This window comes from Oryctolagus cuniculus, chromosome 7 (genome assembly GCF_964237555.1).
Source record: "Oryctolagus cuniculus chromosome 7, mOryCun1.1, whole genome shotgun sequence".
Classification (NCBI taxonomy): domain Eukaryota; kingdom Metazoa; phylum Chordata; class Mammalia; order Lagomorpha; family Leporidae; genus Oryctolagus; species Oryctolagus cuniculus.
In genome coordinates this window covers 30,947,014-30,968,595 of record NC_091438.1, presented here as the reverse complement: position 1 = coordinate 30,968,595, position 21,582 = coordinate 30,947,014, and the positions used below count along the sequence as shown (strand labels likewise).

The 21,582-nt window shown below is 44.8% G+C and overlaps 1 protein-coding gene across 8 annotated transcripts in view; it reads left to right on the top strand.

The window, feature by feature from the left end:
* The window catches only part of MPZL1 (myelin protein zero like 1), a 67,128-nt gene that overhangs the window by 43,093 nt on the left and 2,453 nt on the right, over positions 1-21,582 (top strand). For 2 of the 8 annotated variants that reach the window (XM_070077421.1, XM_051857169.2), the window contains exons 5-6: positions 1,563-1,665; positions 18,115-18,489. The exons of 1 other annotated variant lie outside the window; for it this stretch is intronic. In XM_070077421.1, coding sequence (XP_069933522.1) covers positions 1,563-1,665; positions 18,115-18,123 — 112 coding nt within the window. In that variant the 3' untranslated portion in view covers positions 18,124-18,489. Of the gene's footprint in view, positions 1-1,562; positions 1,666-18,030; positions 18,490-21,582 lie in introns of those variants that run through there. 5 more of the 8 variants (XM_070077420.1, XM_051857167.2, XM_008264119.4 and 2 more) reach the window with 3 other exon arrangements.

Sequence of the window (21,582 nt, the reverse complement as noted above, 5' to 3'; positions counted from 1 at the left end):
AGTTCTTAGGAGTGCTGTGTTTTAACAAGTTTGAGTGTTCAGATTCAGGTATTACTTGCTTGGAATGCATCCCTTCTGCTGTATCTGCCCCCTTGCATGGTGAGTGTTTTATGATTACATACAGCTGGACCACAGGGTTTCACCATGAAGCTAATCCAGGGAGCCGACATGCCAGTCTTTGTAATTCTTGCTTTTGGTTAATAAGGGGACAGGCAGGTGTTCCTTAGAGTCCTGCATGGCATCGTGAATGCTGCTATTCTTCTTACCTTGGTTTTTTTCCCTTCCCTGCCTTTTCCACCTTGGTGTGCTGGGATCAGATCCTGCTTATCTTCCACTTCTTAAGAAAAGCTGACATAGAAGACACGTTGGGACTGTAACAGGGCTGGGTGTCCTCTTCCACTCCCACTAGACACATGGTAACTAATCACATTGCCCGTTGCTGTTAATATTCATGTGCGTGTATTCAGCCCATCTCCCTTGTCGACGACTAACCAGCTAGCTCAAACTAACCCAACAGCTGTTTATGGAGTGTCCACAAATACGTCACGTGATCGTGTTGGAAATACATTGGGCATAAGGGCCAGATGCTGTTTGCTGTCAGGTGACAGAGGGGTTCTGTTATCATCTGGATGTATGTGCTCATCATGTAAAGTGCCTGTGTGTGTGTGCGTGTGTGCGTGCACGAGCTAGTTTTCTTTTTTCGTACATGTGTTGTGTTATCAAGAGTCAGACCCTCTGTGTTAGAATAATCAAACCATTTCGTTCAGGGCATGGAGGCTGCTGTTTCAGAAAAGGCACAGTTCGTATTCGTAGAATGCATGGTGTGCCTTGGTCTTAGTAATGACACTGTTAAGTGTGGTCCTCCCCCAGCTCCCAGACTTTTACACAAATACATCATAAAGGATTTAACCTGTGTTGCCGATGCATCTCATTAGATGGCATTGGCTTTGCCTGATTTATTTATGTGGTAGTGCTTGTTTTTAAACTCCTGCCTGCCCTTGGAGCCGGTCAGCCCTTGGGACATGGCATTCCAGGCTTTCTCACCTTTTAGGACTTCCTGGATTTGGAGTTGTTGTTGTTTTGGTTTGGTTTTGGTATTCGCAGGGAGGCAAAGTATGGGAAACTAGGGAGTAGAGGAAATGAGAGGAGCCAGGGTCACCTGCCTGGATATAAACCTGTAACTTTTAATATACATTCATAAGACATTTGCCTTTTACGTTAACAAAAGCATATTTCATCAGAACATACAACTTGCTGCTTTTAACCTGTCCTGGCAGGAGAAAGACAAAGGCCCTTAGTTAAGGGTGCTGCTTTGTGACTAGCGTCTCAGTGTCATCACAGCAAACTAGGTGAAGAGGCTCCACCACGATGGGTTCTGTGCCTCTCCCAGCAGTCGGGTCATTTATTGATGTCAGGAGTAGAAAATAGCTTTAAGATGTGATCATTTTGATACCCATTGTTTTGTGTGTTTTGATCTTGTCATCACATTTATCTATAGTTTTGTTTCTGTTTATTTTAATTTTTTTTTTTTACATCTGTTCTCCAAATTGCCATTTCATCAGCTGCAGTACATCAGAGAGTTTGTCAGCGGTTAAGCAGGCTCCACGGAAGTCCCCCTCCGATACAGAGGGCCTGGTAAAGAGCCTGCCTTCAGGATCTCTCCAGGTAACGGCTGATTGCACTCCGCCTGTGCTGGGCTCTGCAGTTTGGTGCTGGGTTACTTCCCTGGGTGTGAGAACAGCTTCTGAACTGTGTGAGAGACAGAGGAGAGGAGGGTGTGGTGTGTCCAAGGGCTGGCCTCAGAAGACTACAGGAAGATGTGCAAAGAAGAATCTGCCCTGCGTAAGGGTTTGCATCAAACCCTTTGGCTCAATAGAATTAAGAAATGACGTTGTCAGATGTAAATTCTGTAATTGCCCAAGGAAGCAAATCTGGTAAACCTGGCTCTGTGATGGGGTTCTCTGTAAGACAAGAAATTGACAGGAGAAGGTTGATATTCTTCGTATTGATAATAAAAAATTAAATGAATTATTCAGAAAAAAATGAAGATAAGCATTTATCTGAATGATTCACAGGATTGATGAACAAGAAATATTTTTTGTTTCCTTTATAGAAAGTCAGAAGAAAAATAACTTCTGTTAGGAATTTAGCACAGGAGTCTAGCACTGTGATGTTCTGTTTTGGCTGTGCCAATTGAACTATAGTTGGTGGCATAACAGAAATTTCATAGCTTAATACCAGCCTGGCTCTTGGGAGGTAGAAAGCATTTTAAGGAATTTGGCAAGTTACACCTTTGCCCTGTGAATGTTAGCTTGTTAGTGCAGGAGGTGGAAGGGGAGCATGTGTGGACTTAAGAGCAAGGAAAGAAAAGAACAGTGTTTTGTAGACGTATCTGTAGTCTTATTCTACAGTTGTTGTATGTGGACAGGAAGCTGTTTTACCAGGGAGAAAATAAGATGTGAGGATGTTAAATTTCTGAAAGCATTGACCCAGGTAGTGACGGAGTTGGGGTTAGAACCCAGGTCTGGAGATAGCACATTCTGTACCCCAGCATCAGGCTCAGTTCCTGGTCCTGTTCTGTTTGTCTGTCTCTCTATTGGATTGCATAAAATACCTTAGATAACTCGGCCCATTAGTCTGGACTGTGAATGGGACTTAGTTTGTAAATGTAGACATAAGAATTACAGATAGGCATAATATCAAGAAGCCATTGAAATTTTTTGTTCTGCCTGCGAGTTTCAGTGGAGGTTACTTTCCTGTTGAAAAGATGCTAGGAAAAAATGGAACTATGATTTTTTAAGACGTTGGAAAGCAGATTGTGCAGCGCTATGATCCATAATACAAAGGAAAGAAGTCATGTGAGCCCCGTGTACCCCTGCTTACTGCCTGAAGGCAATTCCAGACTGCAGGGCAGGGGAGGAAGATGGGAACAGCCCAGCTGTCTCTCACTGAATTGACGAGGCAAAAACCAGAGTTTGGGGAGGCCAGTGTGGTTATGATTTATGAGCCAGAGTACCAGAAAAGGAGAAGCTACAGAAACAGGGAGATCTGGGAGTGTCAGAAATCTAGAGGGAGATCCCCTTGACCTTTGGCTGATGACATCTGTGCATACATGTTCTCTGAGACCTGGGAAAGAGACACCTAAGGAGAACGGTTACATCGTGCCTGGAGCCCACACAGCACTAAGAAAAGCCCTGTGCTCCTAACAGCCAGAGTGGAAAGACACACAGAGTATTGGCTGGGGTGCTCAGAATGGTCGCACCTTAATAGCAGAGCTAAGTATTACCAGATAAAGTCTGCCGTGGATCCACCATAACAAAGCTTAAAAGGAATCCTTTAAAGAATCAGAGTAATCCAAAAGTAATTTAGCTGCTCACCACCACAAAATCCAATATTCTTTACAAGAATACAGCAAAATCCAACCACCAAACAATGTAACATTCACAGTCTGGCATCAATAAAAAATTACCAGGCATACAAAAAAAAAAAAAACAAAACAAGAAAAGAAGACATAAATCCAGAAGAAATCACTCAGTAGCAACAAACTCAGAAATGATATAATTCATAAATAAAGACCTTAAGACAAGTATTATAGATCTTACAAGGAAACTTAAGGATAAAAAGGAAAGTCTGAATATAATAAGGAAAGAAACAGATAGATAAAGTAGACCAAAATAGAACTTATAAAAATGAAAAAATAATTGGATGTTATTAACAATGGATTAGACACTGCAGAAGAAAAGAGCAGTAAACTTGAGCACATAGCAGTAGAAGCTGCAAAATGAAGCATGAGGAGAGAGAAAAACTGGGAGTGGAGGAGACAGAGAGTGATTCAGTAAGCCAGTGGGCAGACTGACTGGAGTAAGCGAAGGGAAGGGGAAAGATTAAAAATATTTCAAGAAATAACTAAAAATTCTGTAAATTTAATGAGAAACATAAACCTTAAGTTGAAGAAACAAAGAAAACCACATTAAGACACATCATAATCAAGTTACTTAAAACCAGTTATAAACAGAAAAATCTCAGAAGTTGTCTGAAAAAAAAGATATTATAGAGGAACAAAGATGGGAGTGACAGCTAACTTTTTATCAGCAACCACATGGCCAGAAGACAATGGAACTGCTGAAGGCAACAAAATAATCAACTTAGAATTCTGTGCTTAGCTAAAATATATTGCAAACATGGAACAAAAAAAAAGCTGAAAGAATTCATCAGTAGCAGAATAAGAAATATCAGAGGAAGTTCTTCAAGCAGAAGGAAGGGGATGCCAAATCAAATTTTGGATCTACATAAAAGAATGAAAGAACACCAGAAATGGCAAATAAGTGGGGAATAGGAAAGACCCTTTTTTCATATTTAAAAAAAATTTTAAAGAAATTGCCTCTTCAAAGCAAAAATGATAGTATTTTGTGAAATTTTTCTTGTTTGAAAGATTTATTTTTATTTATTTGAGAGGTAGAGTTACAGAGAAGCAGAGAGAGGGAGAAGGAGAGAAAGAGCTGGTTCACTCCCCGAGTGGCCACAACAGCTGGGGCTGAGCTAGGCTGAACCCAGGAGCCAGGAGCCTCTTCTGGATCTCCCGTGTGGGTGCAGGGGCCCAAGTACCTGGGCCATCCTCTGCCACTTTTCCAGGCACATTAGCAGGGAGCTGGATTGTAAGTGGAGCAGCTGGATCTTGAACCAGTGCCCCATATGGGATACTGGTGCTGCAGGTGGTGGCTTTACTCGTTATGCCACAGCACTGGTCCCAATTACAAAGTTATAATATGTAGAATTAAAATATATTATAATAGTAGTACAAAGGATGGGATGTATATTGGAGTAATTGGAAGAATACTGTTGTAAACTTATTACATTATCTATGAAATTATAATTTGAAGATAAATTGTGATAGGTTAAAGATACATACTGAAGGGTCTGGCACTGTGGCATAGCGGATAAAGCTACCGCCTGTAGTGCTGGCATCCCTATGGGTGCCAGTTCGAGACCCAGCTGCTCCATTTCTGATCCAGCTAATGTGCCTGGGAAAGCAGCGGAAGATGGCCCAAGTGCACCACATGGGAGACCTGGAAGAAACTCCCGGTTCCTGGCTTCAGATTAGCCTAGCTCTGGCCATTGTGGCCACTTGGGGAGTGAGCCAGTGGATGGAAGATCTCTCTGTGTATATGTGTATATATATATATATAACCCTAACCATATATATATATGAGGCAATTTCTTTAAAAAAAAAAAATATATATATATATATATATAACTCTGACTCAAATCCTAGGATAAGTACTGGGAAAAAAAAAAGAGAGAGAGAGAGAGAAGTGCAGGGGCTGGCTTTGTGATATAGTGGGTAAAGCCAACACTTGAAATGCCAGCATTTCATATGGGTACCAGTTTATGTCCTGGCTGCTCCATTTCCAATCCAACTCCCTGATAATGACCTGGGAAAAGCAGCAGAAGATGCCCCAAGTGTCTGGGCCCCTGCCACCCACATGGAAGACGTAGATGCAGCTCCTGGCTTGACCTGGCCTAAGGCTGATTATTGCATCCATCTGGAACGTGAACTAGTGGATGAAAGCCTCTCTCTCTCTCTCTCTCTCTCTCTGTGTGTGTGTGTGTGTGTGTGTCCCTCTCTGTAATTCTGACTTTCAAAAATAAATAAATCTTTTTAAAAAAGTAAGTGGTATAGTGAATAAGCCAATTGAGGAGCTATAATGGAGTTATTGAAAAAGTTAAGTTAATTTAAAGTGAGCAGTGAAGGGGTGGGAAAGGAGCAAAGAAAAGATAGAGCAAGTGAAAAACAAGTGCAGCCTTCTTGATCCCTGGCAGATATAGTCCAGGATTCCCACTGGATGCCTGAACCACAAATGCTTCCAAACCCTGTATAGACTGCGTGTTTTCCTATACATATATACCTATGATAAAGTTTAATTTATAAATTATATACTGTAAGAGATTAACAACAGTAAGTAATAATAAGATACAATAATTCTAACAATGTACTATACAAAAGGTATTGAATCTGATCTCTTTAAAAATATTTTATGGACTCTACTCACCTTTCTCCCTGGGATAATGGGGAAGCAACAATGTTTGCGTGATGAGATGAGGTGAGGTCAATGATGTAGGCATCAAGTTCCTTTAATTTATTTATTTGAAAGGCAGAGTTACAGAGACTCAGAGGTAGAGAGAGAGAGAGAGAAGTCTTCCATCCACTGGTTCACTCCTCAAATGGTTGCAATGGCCAGAACTGGGCCGATCCAAAGCCAGGAGGAGCCAGGAGCTTCTTTCAGGTCTCCCACACGGGTGCAGGGGCCCAAGGACTTGGGCCATCTTCTACTGCTTTCCCAGGCCATAGCAGAGAGCTGGATCAGAAGTGGAGCAGCTGGGACTCTAACTAGTGTTGGCACTGCCCATATGGGATGCCGCAGCTTTACCCGCTACGCCACAGTGCTGATCCTTACACCCATCTTTATAGCAATATTTTTCACTATGGCCAAAAGGTGGAAGCAACTCAAAGTATTCACTGATGTATGAATGGATAAACAAAATGTATATATGAACAATAGAATATTCAGTCTTAAAAAGGAAGGAAATCCTGACACATGCTATAACATTGATGAACCTTGAACATACTGTAGTGAGTGAAATAAGGCATCTAGAGACAAACACTGTGTGATTCCACTAATACGCTGTACTTAGCGTGGTCAGATTCAGAGAGACAACATAATGGCAATTGTTGGGGGACTGAGGGAGGAAGGAATGAAGAGTTGTTGTTTTCAGTAAGTATAGTTTCTGTTTTGCCAGATGAAAAAGTTCTAGAGGTTGATTATACAACAATATGAATGTACCTAAGAGCACTGAGCTGTCCTCTTAAAAACAGTCAGGATGGTAAATTTTACATAAAACACATTTTACCACAGTTGTTTTAAAGGAAAAGAATGGAAAATGAAATGTACTAGTGCCTATCAAAAGAAATCTGGGTGCTGGTATCAAAATAGACTTCAGAACAACAAATATTACCAGAAATAAATAAAGACTTTTCATGAAGAGAAAGTGACTGATTCATAAAGAAGATATACCAGTCCTACTCAAAGTAAATGAAGTGAATTCTGACAGAACTGAAAAGAGCAACATTTATAACACAGTCAAAGAAGTTTCAACAATCCTGTCTCAGTAATTGCAAGTGTTCAGAAAATCAGAAAGGATACAGAAGACTTGAACAACCCTGGATCCAACTTGACCTAGTGGACGCTTGTAAAATAATCCTCCATCAAGAGCAGATTTATTCATGTATAAATGTTCTTGAAATCATCACCAAAAGGCTATATTGTGAGCCATTAAATAAATCTTATGAAATGTAAAGGCTTGGAATTATGTGGAGTACATTCTGTGGCCACAATGAAATTAAACAGAAATCCACAGAAAGATACCTAGAAAGTCTCAAACAAATAACCTACGAGTAAAACAAGAAGTCACAAAAAGTTAGAAAATATTCTGAGTGAAAACAGCAACACACTATATCAAAATTTGTTATAGCTAAAGCATTGCTTTGAGGATTTGTAGCATTAATTGCTTCTATTTGAAGAGGATGAGGCGGCTGGTGCTGTGGTGTAGTAGGTTAAGCCTCTGCCTGTGGCACGAGCATCCCATATGGGCACTGGTTCGAGTCCTGGCTGCTCCCCTTCCATCCAGCTCCCCGTTAATGGCCTGGGAAAGCAGTGGAAAATGGCCCAGGTGCTTGGTCTCCTGCACCCATGTGGATGACCAAGAAGAAGTTCCTGGCTTCGGATCTTACTAGCTCTGACCATTGTGGCTATTTGAGGCGTGAACCAGCAGATGAAAGACCTCTCTCTCTCTCTCTCTGTCTCTTCCTGTCTCTCTATAACTCTGCCTCTCAAATAAATAAATAAATCTTTACAATAAAAAGAAGAGAATGAAGTCCTAAAATTGATGATTGAGGCTTCTATGAAGAAACTAGAAAAGAAGGGCAAATTAAACACCACATAGGCAGACAGAAGAAATAATAAAGATAACAGCTGGTGAACAGTCAGCAGACATTCTCTAAGCACCCTACAAATAATCTCCCTCTCTGGTTGCTTTTCGTATCTGCTGTAAGCCTTTGGTGTTCTGCATTGTGTGTACTCTTCATTTATAAAGAACCTTTTGTTGTTCCTATTTGGAATTTCACTGGGATCTCTAAACCTGAAGGCTATTGTCTTTAGTAAATTCTAGAAAATCCCCAGTCACCATCTCTTTGAAATTTTTGTTTCTCCATTTTATCTAATTATGTTCTTTTGGAATAACTAATTAGACGTGTATTAGACCATCTCACTCTATCCTTTATAGAGCATATTTTTCCCGTCAAATTGTCTCTCCTGTTGCCAACATGATTTCTTCATCTCTGTATTTCAGTTCACTTGTTTCTTTAGCTGTATCCATTTTTAAATGTGCCTATTTTTGAAGCTTTTTTTTTAAAAAAGATTTATTCATTTATTTGAAAGGCAGAGTTACAGAAACACAGAGGCAGAGAGAGAGAGAGAGATCGTCCATCCACTGGTTCACTCCCCAAGTGGCCACAATCATGGGAGCTGCACCAACCCAAAGCCAGGAGCCAGGAGCTTCTTCCTGGTCTCCCACGAGGGTGCAGGGGCCCAAGGACTTGGGCCATCTTCTACTGCTTTCCCAGGCCATAGCAGAGAGCTGGATTGGAAGTGGAGCAGCCAGGACTCAAACTGGTGCCCATATGGGATGCTAGCACTACAGGTGGCGGCTTTACCTGTTATACCACAGAATGCGCCCATTTTTAAAGTTTAAGATTTACTTTCTTATAGCTTTATTTTTTAGAAAGTATATTTGGTTCTAGTTTTTTTGTTTTTTTTTTTTTGTTTTGTTTTGTTTTGTTTTGTTTTTGGCTAACTTTGATAGTTGCTTGAGAGTTCATGGTATTTTTTAAAAAGATTTATTTATTTGAAAGGTAGAGTTACACACACACACAGAGGGAGAGACAGAGAAAGAGAGAGAGGTCTTCCACCTGCTGATTCACTCCCCAAACGGCCACAATGGCTAGAGCTGGGCAGATCTGAAGCCAGGAGCCAGGAGCTTCTTCTGAGTCTCCCTTGTGAGTGCAGGGGCGCATGCACTTAGGCCATCCTCAACTGCTTTCCTGGGAACGTTTTGTTTCGTTTTTTGGCTAATTTTGATAGTTGCCGTAGAACACACCAAACACCGGAGGAAAGGTTTATTGTCAGATGGGGGAAGCCTGATGGGCCAGGGGGTGAGGGGAGAGGGAGGGAGGGATCAGGAGGGAGCACGAGTGCCGGAAGCTGGGGGGTGGGCAGGGAAGTAGGAGTAGCGGGTCCCATCAGGGTGGGGGCAGAGCTGACACCCATGGTAAAGCCTACTGTGCAGGGTGGTCAGGGGGGCCAGGGCCCAAGATGGCATCCGGGGCACAGATGGCCCCACAGATAAGACTGCACCACTTTACTAACACTTTCTCGTGTGTAACTCTACCTTTCAAATAAGTAAGTAAACCTTTATAAAAAAAAAATGCAAGCAAACCTGTGACACAGTCAGATACCACATATTCTGTTGACTTCAGTTTATTCTTAGAAACACACACCTGTTTACATCTTCTGGCTCCGGGGTACTCTAGGCTGCTCCCCAGCTGTCATCACTGGCTTCCCTTGAAAGGAGTTTTCTTTATTCCTGTCTTAGAGCCCAGGTCTTCATTGTTCTCAGTTCATTCCCATATTATAATGGAACATATTGTCTGGAACTTCTTGAGAAACAATGCACAGGAAGTAAAAATGTTGAGACTCTGTGTAGTAGGCAGAGTAATTATTATTCTAGTTGGTAATATATCACAACATATATATTTATAAATATAATCTGGCTGATAACATAGCGGAAGGGACTTCACAGGTGTAATTAAACTGCCCTGAGAAAGGGATTTTCCTGGATTAGCAGGTGAGCCCTGTTACTAAGCTCCTCATAGGAGGAAGGGAGGGAGGTCCGAGTCAGAGGTGGAAGGTGCTACACTGCCGGCCTTGAGGCGGGAGGAAGAGGCCATCAACCGCGGAGCTGGGTGGGCTGGGAAACGAGAAATGCGGCCCTGCTGCCGCCACCTTGACTCCAGCCTCTGAGATCCATTGCACACTTCTGATCTCAGAACCTGTACGGCAGCACATGGCTTCTCACGTGTCAAACTGTCTCCTCCCCCAAAGTGGCTGGTGATCTGGTCGAGTAGGATTCCACCTAGGAAATCACTTTCCTGCAGCTCCGCGGCTCTGCTGACCTTCCTGGCTTGTCGCCCTGGGACTTGAAGCTGGCCCTGTTCTGGTTCCTGCCCCTTTGTGTGGGACTCCTCAGACTCTTGTTCATCCTTAGTGTGCTGATGTTTTGTAAAACTGAGTGTCTGTATTCACGGTGCTAGTTTTACTCAGTGGGCTCTTTCCATCTGAAAACTGTGTCCTTATTTTTGGGGGTATGTTCTTCCTTTATTCTTTGCAATGTACCTCCTTTTATCTTCTGTTCTTACAGTAATTTCTATTAGGACTTGGACCACCTCCTAGATCAGTCCTTTAGTTTTCTTATTTTTTTCTGTTTAGAAATGTTGTTCTGTGTTTTAGAAGATTTTTACCATTTAATCTTCCCACTTTGAAGATTTAACTTCTGGTATCATTTAAATATTTTTCAAGAGCTTTTTCTTATTTTCTGATTATAATGCCATAGACTTGTTTTCATGAATGTGTCATCACTTTGAGTAAATAATGTTTTTCTTCTGTTTTATGTTTTCTTCAATGACTTGATTTTCCTATTTCTTTTGAATTCCCTTTTTTCTCTTATAATTTCTGTTTTTTCAATAGAAGCTACCATATACTCAGTGTCCTGCTTAGTCATTCGTATTTAAGGCGCTCATCCCACTTAGAGGCTCTTTGTGCTAGAAAGGTGCTTAGTAGTAGTGGGATTCACGGTGTGAAGCGCTGGCTGACTTTCACTGAGGGGTGTTTCACTGTCAGTTTGAGGGCGTTTTCTCTTGAGTTTCCAGAAAGAAGCCCTCCAGTTTCCTGCTTGGGAGTGGAGTGCAGGAAGTCAGGGAGCGGGCCCTGTGGTCAGTGTGTGGGCTTCCCTCGGCCCCGACAGGCCTCAGGGCTGACACCTCACCCTGCTGGCCTGGAGTCGGAGACTCTGGCTCCTTTGCTTGTGAACCCTGAGGTTTCCTCCCAGGTCCGACCATGTAATCGTGTTTTCTGAAGGGTGGTGAAGGGTAATCCAACCATGTGATGTACGTTGTCTTTCAGCATCTGCATTCTCAACACCAGGTCAGCTTTGAGAGTAAGGCTGGGATGTGCCTGTGGCCGAGCCCTTGATTTCCTCCCCGGGCTCAGCTCAAGTCCACGGAAGGCCTCCCCTCGCCCCACCGTGCTGCGAGTATGAGTCAGGGTCTCTGTTCAGGTGCCGTGCATGTGAGGTGTTCTTGGCCTTACTCAGTCTCAGGGCAGATTGGTATCTTTTTCCTTAAAGATGTAATTGTTGTTAAAACTATTCTCTGCCTTACCTGTTTCTAGAATTTGTAAATCCTCTGCTGATAAATTCTTGCTATGACTTTGAAGTGGGCCGAGTGTTTTCTGGCAGATTTCTATTTAGATTTGCTTTAGTGGGCAAGCTTTGGTATAACAGGGGACACTGTCCGAGGGGTAGAAAGTTTGTCTCCGGGGCAGGAATTTGGCACAAGGACTGACTGCATCTCATACAAGAGAGCTTGGGTTTGAGTCTCAGCTCCACTTCAGATTCCAGCTTCCTGCTAATGTGCACCTTGGGAGGCAGCAGGTGGTGGTTCAAGTACTTAGGCACCTGCCACCGGTGTGGGAGACACAGATTGAGTGCTGGGTTCCTGGCTTTGACCTAGCCCAGCTTCAGCGGTTGCAGGCATTTGGGGAGTGGGCCTGGAAGATCTCTATCTCTGTCTCTCTACCTTTCATATTAGATTTTTTTTTTTTAATTTTTTGTTAAAGAGAAAGCTTGCTTCAGATAATCCATGAAGTTCCTAGGCTCCCTGGAGCATTACCAAGTGGCCCTAGTGGATGTTGTTACATCATCTAACAGCGCTCACTTCGTTCGACATGTCTGAGCTGCTGCTGTTTCAGAGTTTCATGGAAGTTGTCTCATCAGAATCCTTATGATATACATTATCTTCAGTTTCTTCATAGACAGAAAAGAGGTTCTCAGTTTAAGAAAAGTTAGGGGCCAGCCCTGTGGCTCAGCGGGTTAAGCCATGACCTACAGTACCAGTATCCAATATGGGGACCAGTTTGAGACCCAGATGCTCCACTTCTGATCCAGCTCTCTGCTAATGTGCCTAGAAAAGCAGCAAAAGATGACGTAAGTCCCTGGGCCCCTGCAACCCACTGGGAGACCCACAAGAATTCCTGGCTGCAGGCGTCAGCCAGCTCTGGCCATTGTAGCCATTTGGGGAGTAAATCAGTGGATGGACGATTTCTCTCTCTCTCTCTCTCTCTCTCTCTCTCTCTCTAACCCTTTCAAATAAATAAATAATTTTTTCTAAAAAAAGCCTTACTTGATCTGACATATTATTTTTAAAGATTCATTTTATTTGTTTGAAAGGCAGAGTGACAGAGAGTAATGGGAGAGTAGGAGGGAGAGAGATCTTTCATCCACTGGTTGGCCACACAGCTGAGGCTGAACCAGGCCAAAGCCAGAAGCCAGGAATTCTACCGGGTCTCCTATAGGGGTGTCAGAAGCCCCCCAAGGACTTGGGCCATTTTCTTCTTCTTCTTCTTTTAAAGATTAATTTTATTTATTTGAAAGGCAGAGAGAGAGAAAGGTCTTCCATCTGTTGGTTCACTCCCCAGATGGCTGCAATGGTCAGAGCTGCGCTGATCCAAAGCCAGGGGCCAGGAGATTCCTCTGGGTTTCCCACGTGGATGCAGGGGCCCAAGGACTTGGGCCACCTTCCACTTCCCGGACCATAGCAGGGAGCTGGATCAGAAGTGGAGCAGCCAGGACCCAAACCAGCCCATGTGGGATGCCAGCACTGCAGACTGGGGCTTTAACCCGCTGCACCACAGCACTGACCCTGGGCCACCTTCTGCTGCCTTCCCAGGTGCATTAGCAGGGAGCTGGATAAGAAGTGAAGCAGCCAAGACTTAGCCTGCATTCCCGTATGGGATGGCAGCATCACAGGCAGTGGCTTAACCTACAGCACCACTACACCAGCCCTCATAAGTTCATCTCATTAGGAAATTTGTGAGAGTGATAAATACCTTTTACACACTGAGTACAGCCAACCATAGCATTTCTTTTAGCAGTGTCGTCATCCCATCGTGTTGCCTTCTCATCACTTTTGTGGGTGTTTGAGTGCTTGCCACACACGCAGGGTTAGCTGTCACTGGAAGTGTAGGGTGATTCACGCCCAGTGCCTTCCTCAAGAAGCGTGATGTATTCTGGGAGGTTTAGGTCCAATTTAGATTTTTCCATTATGTAGAGACAATGTTTTTAATATTCTGGCAAAACAACTTTGAGGAAATTTTCATATTTATATAAACTCCAGGGTGGCATTTTGGTGTGCAAAAACCCACTACTGAACACTGGTGTTGAAGCTGGAAACTAACTAATGAGAGAATTGCTTAACTTCAGCATCTGTTCCGTCATCTGAAGTAGTGGGTGGGGGCTAGTTCATCTCTAAAGCCCCTCTCATCCGCACATGTCTAATTATAAGGGCCTCTGGTATGCTGTGTTGGAGAAGGACTAGTTTGGGCAGTTGCTGTCCATACAGGCCTGTAGCCGCTTTCTGCCAGGAGTTCTGTCATAACATGCTCCTTCCATTTTCCTATCTGCTGGCATCACCTCGGACTCTAAAAAGATTAGTAATTACTGTTCGGATGAGTAAATAACTCCATGTTGTTTTACCCAAAGAAAGAAAAGATACTGGTCCCCTAAGAGAGAAATTTATAAAAGATGCAACTTAATGCCCAGGCAGGCATCTGTCTTGTAACTAGTTTTCTTATAACTGGAAAACAGAACACCTAACTAAAACTAACAGGAGCAGGTGTTGTACCTGGGTTCGATTCCTGGCTGCAGCTCCTGCTCATGCACACCCTGGTAAGCAGCAGTGGTGGCTCAAGTAATTGGGTTCCTGACACCCATCTGGGGAGACCCTGACTGCATTCCTACCTCCTGGCTCTGGCCTCCAGCCCAGTCCTAGCCATTGTGGGTGTCCGGGGAGTGAACCAGCAGGTGGGAGTTTCTCTCTCTCTCTTTTCTGTTTCTCCCTCTGCCTCTCAAACACACAAGTGAATTATATGTGTGTGTGTGAAGTAAGTTCTTTTACTAGGAAGCTGTGGCCTAGTTAGCTTGCATCACCTGCTCAGAGTTAGCAGTGGGTGTCAGAGCTGGGGTCAGGCCTCAATCTGTCTAGCTCCAGGGCACACATTTATTCCATCCTGCCTGTCCAATTTTTCTCAACTACATTTTGTCAATCAGTATTGTCTTTATCTCAAAGAGAGTCAGAATACATAGCTGTGTTTTATTTTTTTGTTTTGCTTTTTAAAAAAACAATGAGGGGCCAGTGCCGTGTGCAGTAGGTTAATCCTCCGTCTGCAGCGCCAGCATCCCATATGGGCACCGGGTCTAGTCCCGGTTGCTCCTTTTCCAACCCAGCTCTCTGCTGTGGTCTGGGAAAGCAGTAGAAGATGGCCCAAGTGCTTGGGCCCCTACACCCACGTGGGAGACCCGGAAGAAGCTCCTGGCTCCTGGCTTTAGATCGGTGCATCTCCGGCCATCTGGGGAGTGAACCAGTGGACAGAAGACCTCTCTCTCTGCCTCTCCTTCTCTCTCTGTGTAACTCTGACTTTCAGATCAATAAATAAAATCTTAAAAAAAAAAAAAAAGACAATGAAGCAAATAGTGAAAAGGGAGGTTTGTCAGTAGGGAGTACACAGAGGAAGCAGGTGTTCTCTTCTTGGTGTTACCGTGCTAGGGTATGAGGCATCATTCCTCTGAGGCAGGGCTGGGGAACTTCTGACCTGTGGACCACATAAACGCCCACAGAATGATTTGGTCTGGCCCTGCCCACGCAACCACAGGCAGGACTCAAAGTTCAGTAAATCAGGGCTGGCACCATGGCACACTAGGTTAATCTCTGCCCGTGGCGCCAGCATCCCATATGGGCGGTGGTTCTAGTCCCGGTTGCTCTTCTTCCAGTCTGGCTCTCTGCTGTGGCCTGGGAAAGCAGTAGAAGATGGCCTGGGTGCTTGGGCCCCTGCACCCACGTGGGAGACCCAGAAGAATCACCTGGCTCCTGGCTTCAGATTGGCGCAGCTCCGGCTGTGGCGGCCATTTGGGGAGTGAACCAACAGAAGGAAAACCTTTCTTTCTCTCTCTCACTGTCTGTAACTCTACCTGTCAAATAAATAAATAAAATCTTAAAAAAAATTTCTGTAAATCTATAGCAGACTAATTTTCAATTTGATAATTTTGTATGGCCCACAAATGATGTTATAATTATCCAAATGGCCCTTAGCAGAAAAAGGGTTTCCCACCCCTGCTAATATCTGAAGGACCAGAAGAGAATTCTTTTTCTTTTTTTAAAAAAAATGTATTTATTTTATTTGAAAGGTAGAGTTACAGAGAGGCTGATGCAGAGAGAAAGAGAAAGAGAGAGAGAGAGAGGTCTTCCATCCGCTGGTTCGCTCCCCAGATGGCCGCAGTGGCTGGAGCTGTGCCGATCCAAAGCCAGGAGCCAGGAGCTTCTTCTGGATCTCCCATGTGGGTGCAGGGACCATCTTCTACTGCTTTCCCAGGCCACAGCATTGAGCTGGATGGGAAGTAGAGCAGCCAGGACTTGAACTGGTGCCCATATGGGATGCTGGCGCTTCAAGCCAGGGCTTTAACCTGCGCCACCGTGCCGGCCCCAGAATAGAATTCTTAAAAGCTACAGAGATGATGCAAAGTGTACTACAGGACATAATGTGATGACTTCTGAGTGATTCATATGTATTTAGAGCCAGATCTTTGTGCTAGAACCCTATTTCTTGGACTTTTCCCCTAATCTTCTCCAGTATGTTTTCACATTAGAATAAGTTTGATACAAGTAGAATTCAGAGATAATTTTTTAAAAGGTTTATTTGAGAGGTAGATTTACAGACACAGAGAGGGAGAGACAGAGAGAAAGGTCTTCCACTTGCTGGTTCACTCCCCAAATGGCTGCAACGGCGGGAGCTGAGCCAAACCAAAGCCAGGAGCCAGGAGCTTCCTCCAGGTTCCCCAACGTGGGTGCAGGGGTCCAAACACTGGGTCATCCTCCATTGCCCTCCCAGGCCATAAACAGAGAGCTGGATCAGAAGAGAAGCAGCTGGGACACAAACTGGTGCCGTTATGGAATGCCAGCACCACAGGTGGAGGCCCAGCCCAGCACGCCACAGCGCCAGCCCTTCAGAGATAATTTTATCTCTAGTTGTAGCTAAAATAATGGATCTCTGGGGCTGGTGCTGTGGCACAGGAAGTTAAGGCACCACCTTCAGTGCCGGTATCCCATGAGTGCTGGTTTGAGTCTTGGCTACTCCACTCCCAATCCAGCTCCCTGCTAATGGGTTGGGAAAGCAGCAAAGGGTGGCCCAATGCTTGAACCCCTGTACTCACGTAGGAGACCTGGATGAAGCTCCTGGCTTCAGTCTGGCCCAGTACTGGCCATTGTGATCATCTGGGAGTGAATCAGCAAATGCAAGATCTCTCTCTCTCTCTAACTCTGCATTTCAAATAAATAAATTTTTTATAAAATAGACCTACATCAAGCAGATTGTTCCTTGAAACATTTTCAGTAATTAAGATCTTTCTATGTAGTAAGTAGTTGGGGAAAAAGTATCCAACTTTTTCACTGGATTATTGTAATTCTTTATGGAAAAGGTCTCCCTCCCAACCTCCCTGCCCCCCCCTAAAAAAAGGAATGAGGGGAGGGTGAGTGCCAAGATGGACATTGAAAACAGTGAGGTGAATGCAGGTGGTGACGATGGTGGTGGTGTGTTGGTTTCCCTTTAGTCTTCCGTACTTAAAAGTGAGCGTCTTAGCAGTGGTGCGTTTAGTTCCAAGTGAAGTCCTGAGCAGTCTCATTGGCCCTCAAGGAGCACTGAGAACCAGAGAGTTAAGTCCTTATTCCATTCTAAAGAGGAAAGGCAGGAAGGGAAACATCAGACAGTGTAGCACTTGAAGAAAACCCAGCGCATCGATAGCGGGGGTCACGGTCAGCAGGCTGTTGTACTCTGCTGTGCACAGGGCTGCCTCCCATTCAGAGACCTCCTGGTATCTAACAGCCGCTGACTGATTCAGGGACAGTTCAGTGTCCTTTCTCTTCTCCAGCTGCCGTGCTCTTTCCTTTTCCCCCCTGCAGTGCGTCAGTTATCCACTGCTGTGTGACAAACCACCCTGAAATGTAGTGGCCTAAAATGCCACCATTTACTTGGCTCCCGTTCTGTGGATCAGCTGGGCAGATCTGGTCTGCGTCGGTTCAGCTGATTTCTGCTGGCTCACTGATGCACCTGCAGTTGGCTAGAGAGTTGGCGGGAAGCTGGACCGTCTACAGTGGTCTCATTTGCAGCCTGACAGTTGGCAGGCCGCTGTCCAGAGGACAGCTGGGCCACGTGTGTCTCAAGAGCCAGGAGGCTCACTTGAGCTTCGCGTAGTTGGGTGCCTCTATGGGTCCCGAGATCAGAAAACAAGTGAAAAGTCTAGGTGTGGAAACTGCATGGCAGCATCTGCCTCGTTCCATTGGTCACAGCAAGTCACAAGACTGAGTCGCACTCTGCAGCATTGCATTGCAAAGGGTGCGAGATGTGCTAGAGGACAAAGTTTATGACCATTTTCACCGCCCGTCACACTCCTTCCGGGAACGCACCTTAAAGTTCCTAACAAGTCTTCAGGAATTACAGTGTAGGGTTTTATTACCTAGGCAATTGCATAATTTAATTTAATTGGCGGGAAGGTACTATCCTATTAACTTATTTTTGTTTCCTTTTGGATTAGCATTTAACTTGTAGCTTTCTGGGATGAACACAGAAAAGGCTCTGTGATTTAGTATTGACTATGTGACCTGTTCATACCGCCCAGGACATGTAGAATGTCATCTGTGGAATAAAGACAGACATACCGGGGCCAGCGTTGTGACGTAGCGGGTAAGGCCACTGCCTTCGACGCCGGCATCCCATATGGGCACCAGCTTGTGTCCCGGCTGCGCCGCTTCTGATCCAGCTCACCGCTAGTGGTCTGGGAAAGGCAGCAGAAGATGGCTCAAGTCCTTGGGCCCCAGCTACCTACGTGGGAGACCTGGAAGAAGCTCCTAGCTCCTGGCTTCGGCTTGGCCCAGCGCTGGACGTTGGAGCCATTTGGGAGAAAACCAGCAGATGGAAGATCTCTCTCTCTCTCTCTCTCTCTCTCTGTAACTTTGACTTTCAAATAAATAAATAAATCTTTTTAAAAAAAGAACTAACCCGGTTCGCCTATTTTATTTACTTGATCCGTTTTACAGTGTGTCTGGGTAACACAATGCTCATAACAGACGAGTCAGGGACTGTCGGGTACCGCCCACGTTGTCCGTGTCAGATTGTCACAGTGCTAAAAGACATAGATTCTATTGTCAGTGCTGTTTTAGAGACACACTGATGCTTGCAGATTTACAGATGTGCCGAAGGCCACATGGTCTTCTCCACCATGGTCACAGGAGACCTACATTCAGACCCCAGCTCGACCCAAGTTCACGCGGGTCTGGGCCTTGAGTGGTGTTTTGTCACTTGATTTTGACGTGCACCGTGGCATAGCTCTCTCTGCTCGGTCTGCCCCTCCTTTTGTGGAGGGTGGAGCACCTGAGCCAAAGAGTGCAGTTTGGAGGGCTCCTGGGTGGTGGTGGGGGTGTGTTTGACACCTGCTTTTGCCTACTGAACTTTCCATTTCAGAGTTGAAAGCTTAAGCCACTGTTGTTGGACTTCTCCAGAATTCCCGTGGATTAGGAGAAAGCTGATTTGGGGTTATATTGCCTCTTCTTCTAAGATGAGAATAATGTAACGCCCCCTTCCCTCCTTCTGTATTGGACCCCAACAGCTCCCTGGGACTTTTACCCCTTCCTTCCTGCTCTGGTAAAGGGGTCTTTCTTACTTTATTCCAACTAGGGCCTTTCTTTATAGCTTTAGAGAGTGTGACTTTGAGAATGTTGTCTTTTTAGTTTTATTTTAAAACGAAGAAGAGCTAGCGCCATCAGTGCTAGTATTGAAGAGCATTAGAAAAAAAATTTTAACAGTTTGCTCCCACACAGAAACATAAAGTGAAAAATGCTGTTTGAGTACTAGTTATAGCATTAAATCTCAATGTACAGCACACTAAGGACAAAGATCCTACATGAGGAGTAAGTACACAGTGACTCCTGTTGTTGACTTAACAAATTGACACTCTTGTTTATGGCATCAGTAATCACCCTAGGCTCTTGTCATGAGCTGCCAAGGCTATGGAAGCCCCCTGAGTTCACCGACTCTGATCATATTTAGACAAGACCATGGTCAAAGTGGAAGTTCTCTCCTCCCTTCAGAGAAAGGTACCTCCTTCTTTGATGACCCGTTCTTTCCACTGGGATCTCACTCGCGGAGATCTTTCATTTAGGTTTTTTTTTTCCCCCCCCAAGAATGTCTTGGCTTTCCATGCCTGAAATACTCTCATGGGCATTTCAGCCGGATCCGCATGCCTTAAGGGCTGATTCTGAGGCCAGAGTGCTGTTTAGGACATCTGCCATTCTATGGGTCTGCTGTGTATCTCACTTCCCATGTTGGATCGTTCTCTCCCTTTTTTATTCTATCAGCTAGTATTTGCAGACACTATTCTTGTTTATGTGATCCCTTTGGTTCTTAGTCCTATCATTATGATCAATTGTGAACAGAAATTGATCACTGGGACTAGTGAGATGGCATTGGTACATGCCTTGATGGGATTGAATTGGAATCCCCTGGTATGTTTCTAACTCTACCGTTTGAGGAGCAAACTGTTGAAATCTTTACTTAATGTATGCTAAACTGATCTTCTGTATATAAAGAGAATCGAAAATGAATCATGATGTGAATGGAAGGGGAGAGGGAGTGGGAAAGGGGAGGGTTGTGGGTGGGAGGGACGTTATTGGGGGGAAGCCATTGTAATCCATAAGCTGTACTTTGGAAATTTATATTCATTAAATAAAAGTTAAAAAAAAAATTTTAAAGATTTATTTATTCAAGGCCAGCGCCGCAGCTCACTAGGCTAATCCTCCACCTTGCGGCACCGGCACACCGGGTTCTAGTCCCGGTCGGGGCACTGGATTCTGTCCCGATTGCCCCTCTTCCAGACCATCTCTCTGCTGTGGCCAGGGAGTGCAGTGGAGGATGGCCCAAGTGCTTGGGCCCTGCACCCCATGGGAGAGACCAGGATAAGTACCTGGCTCCTGCCATCGGATCAGTGTGGTGCGCCGGCCGCGGCGGCCATTGGAGGGTGAACCAACAGCAAAAGGAAGAAAGACCTTTCTCTCTGTCTCTCTCTCTCACTGTCCACTCTGCCTGTCAAAAATAAATAAATAAATAAATAAATAATTATTTATTCGAAATTCAGAGCTAGAGAGAGAGAGATCCTCCATTCACTGGTTCACTCCCCAGATGGCCACAACAGCCAGCGCTAGGCCAGGCAGAAGCCAGAAGCCCAGGAGTTTCATCAGGGTCTCCCATGTGAGTTACAGGGGCCCAGACAGTTGGGTCATCCTCCGCTGCTTTTCCCAGGTGTATTAGCAGGCAGCTGGATCGGAAGTGGAGCAGCTGGGATACAAATTGTCACCCACGTGGGATGCTAGCATTGCAAGTAGTGGCTTTAACGTGCTGCACCACAGTGCCAGGCCCCTGAAATATTTATATCAAGTGACCAGTCCAAATTTGTTAGGTCTTAGGGTCGCACCAAGTTTGTTCATTTCTTTCATGACTGTCCTGCAGTTCATATGTCTCAGCTTGGTAGAAGTTACCCTCTGACCCCAGGTGCAGGGGGATGGGCGATGTGGCACTGCAGGTGAAGCCACCATTTGACTTGCCCACATCCCATGTCAGAGTGCTGGTTTGAGTCCCAGCTACTCCACTTCTGCTCCAGCTCCCTGCTAACGTGCCTGGGAAGCAGTGAATGAGGGGCCCAGGACTTGAGTTTCTGTTACCCATGTGGGAGACCCGGATGGAGTTCCTGGCTCCAGGCTAGCTAGCCCTGGCCATTGTGGGTGTTTGGACAGTGAACCAGTGGATAGAGGGTCTGTCTCTTATCCCTCTCTCACTCTGCCTCTCAAATGAATACATAATGAATAGTCCTAAAGAAGGAATATTATATTGTTAAGGAAATTTGCAGATATTCGCAAAAGCAGAGAGAAAAATGTAACAGATTACCATGTAGCAGTGTTGACAACTACCCACAAATGCCCAGGCTCATGTTAGAGTCAGTCCTGGACAAACCACGCCTGAGAAGCCTCCTTGCGAACATTCAGGGGAGGGAAGCCTATGCAACCACTGAAATCATTGCCTCTGCGCCTACACCTAA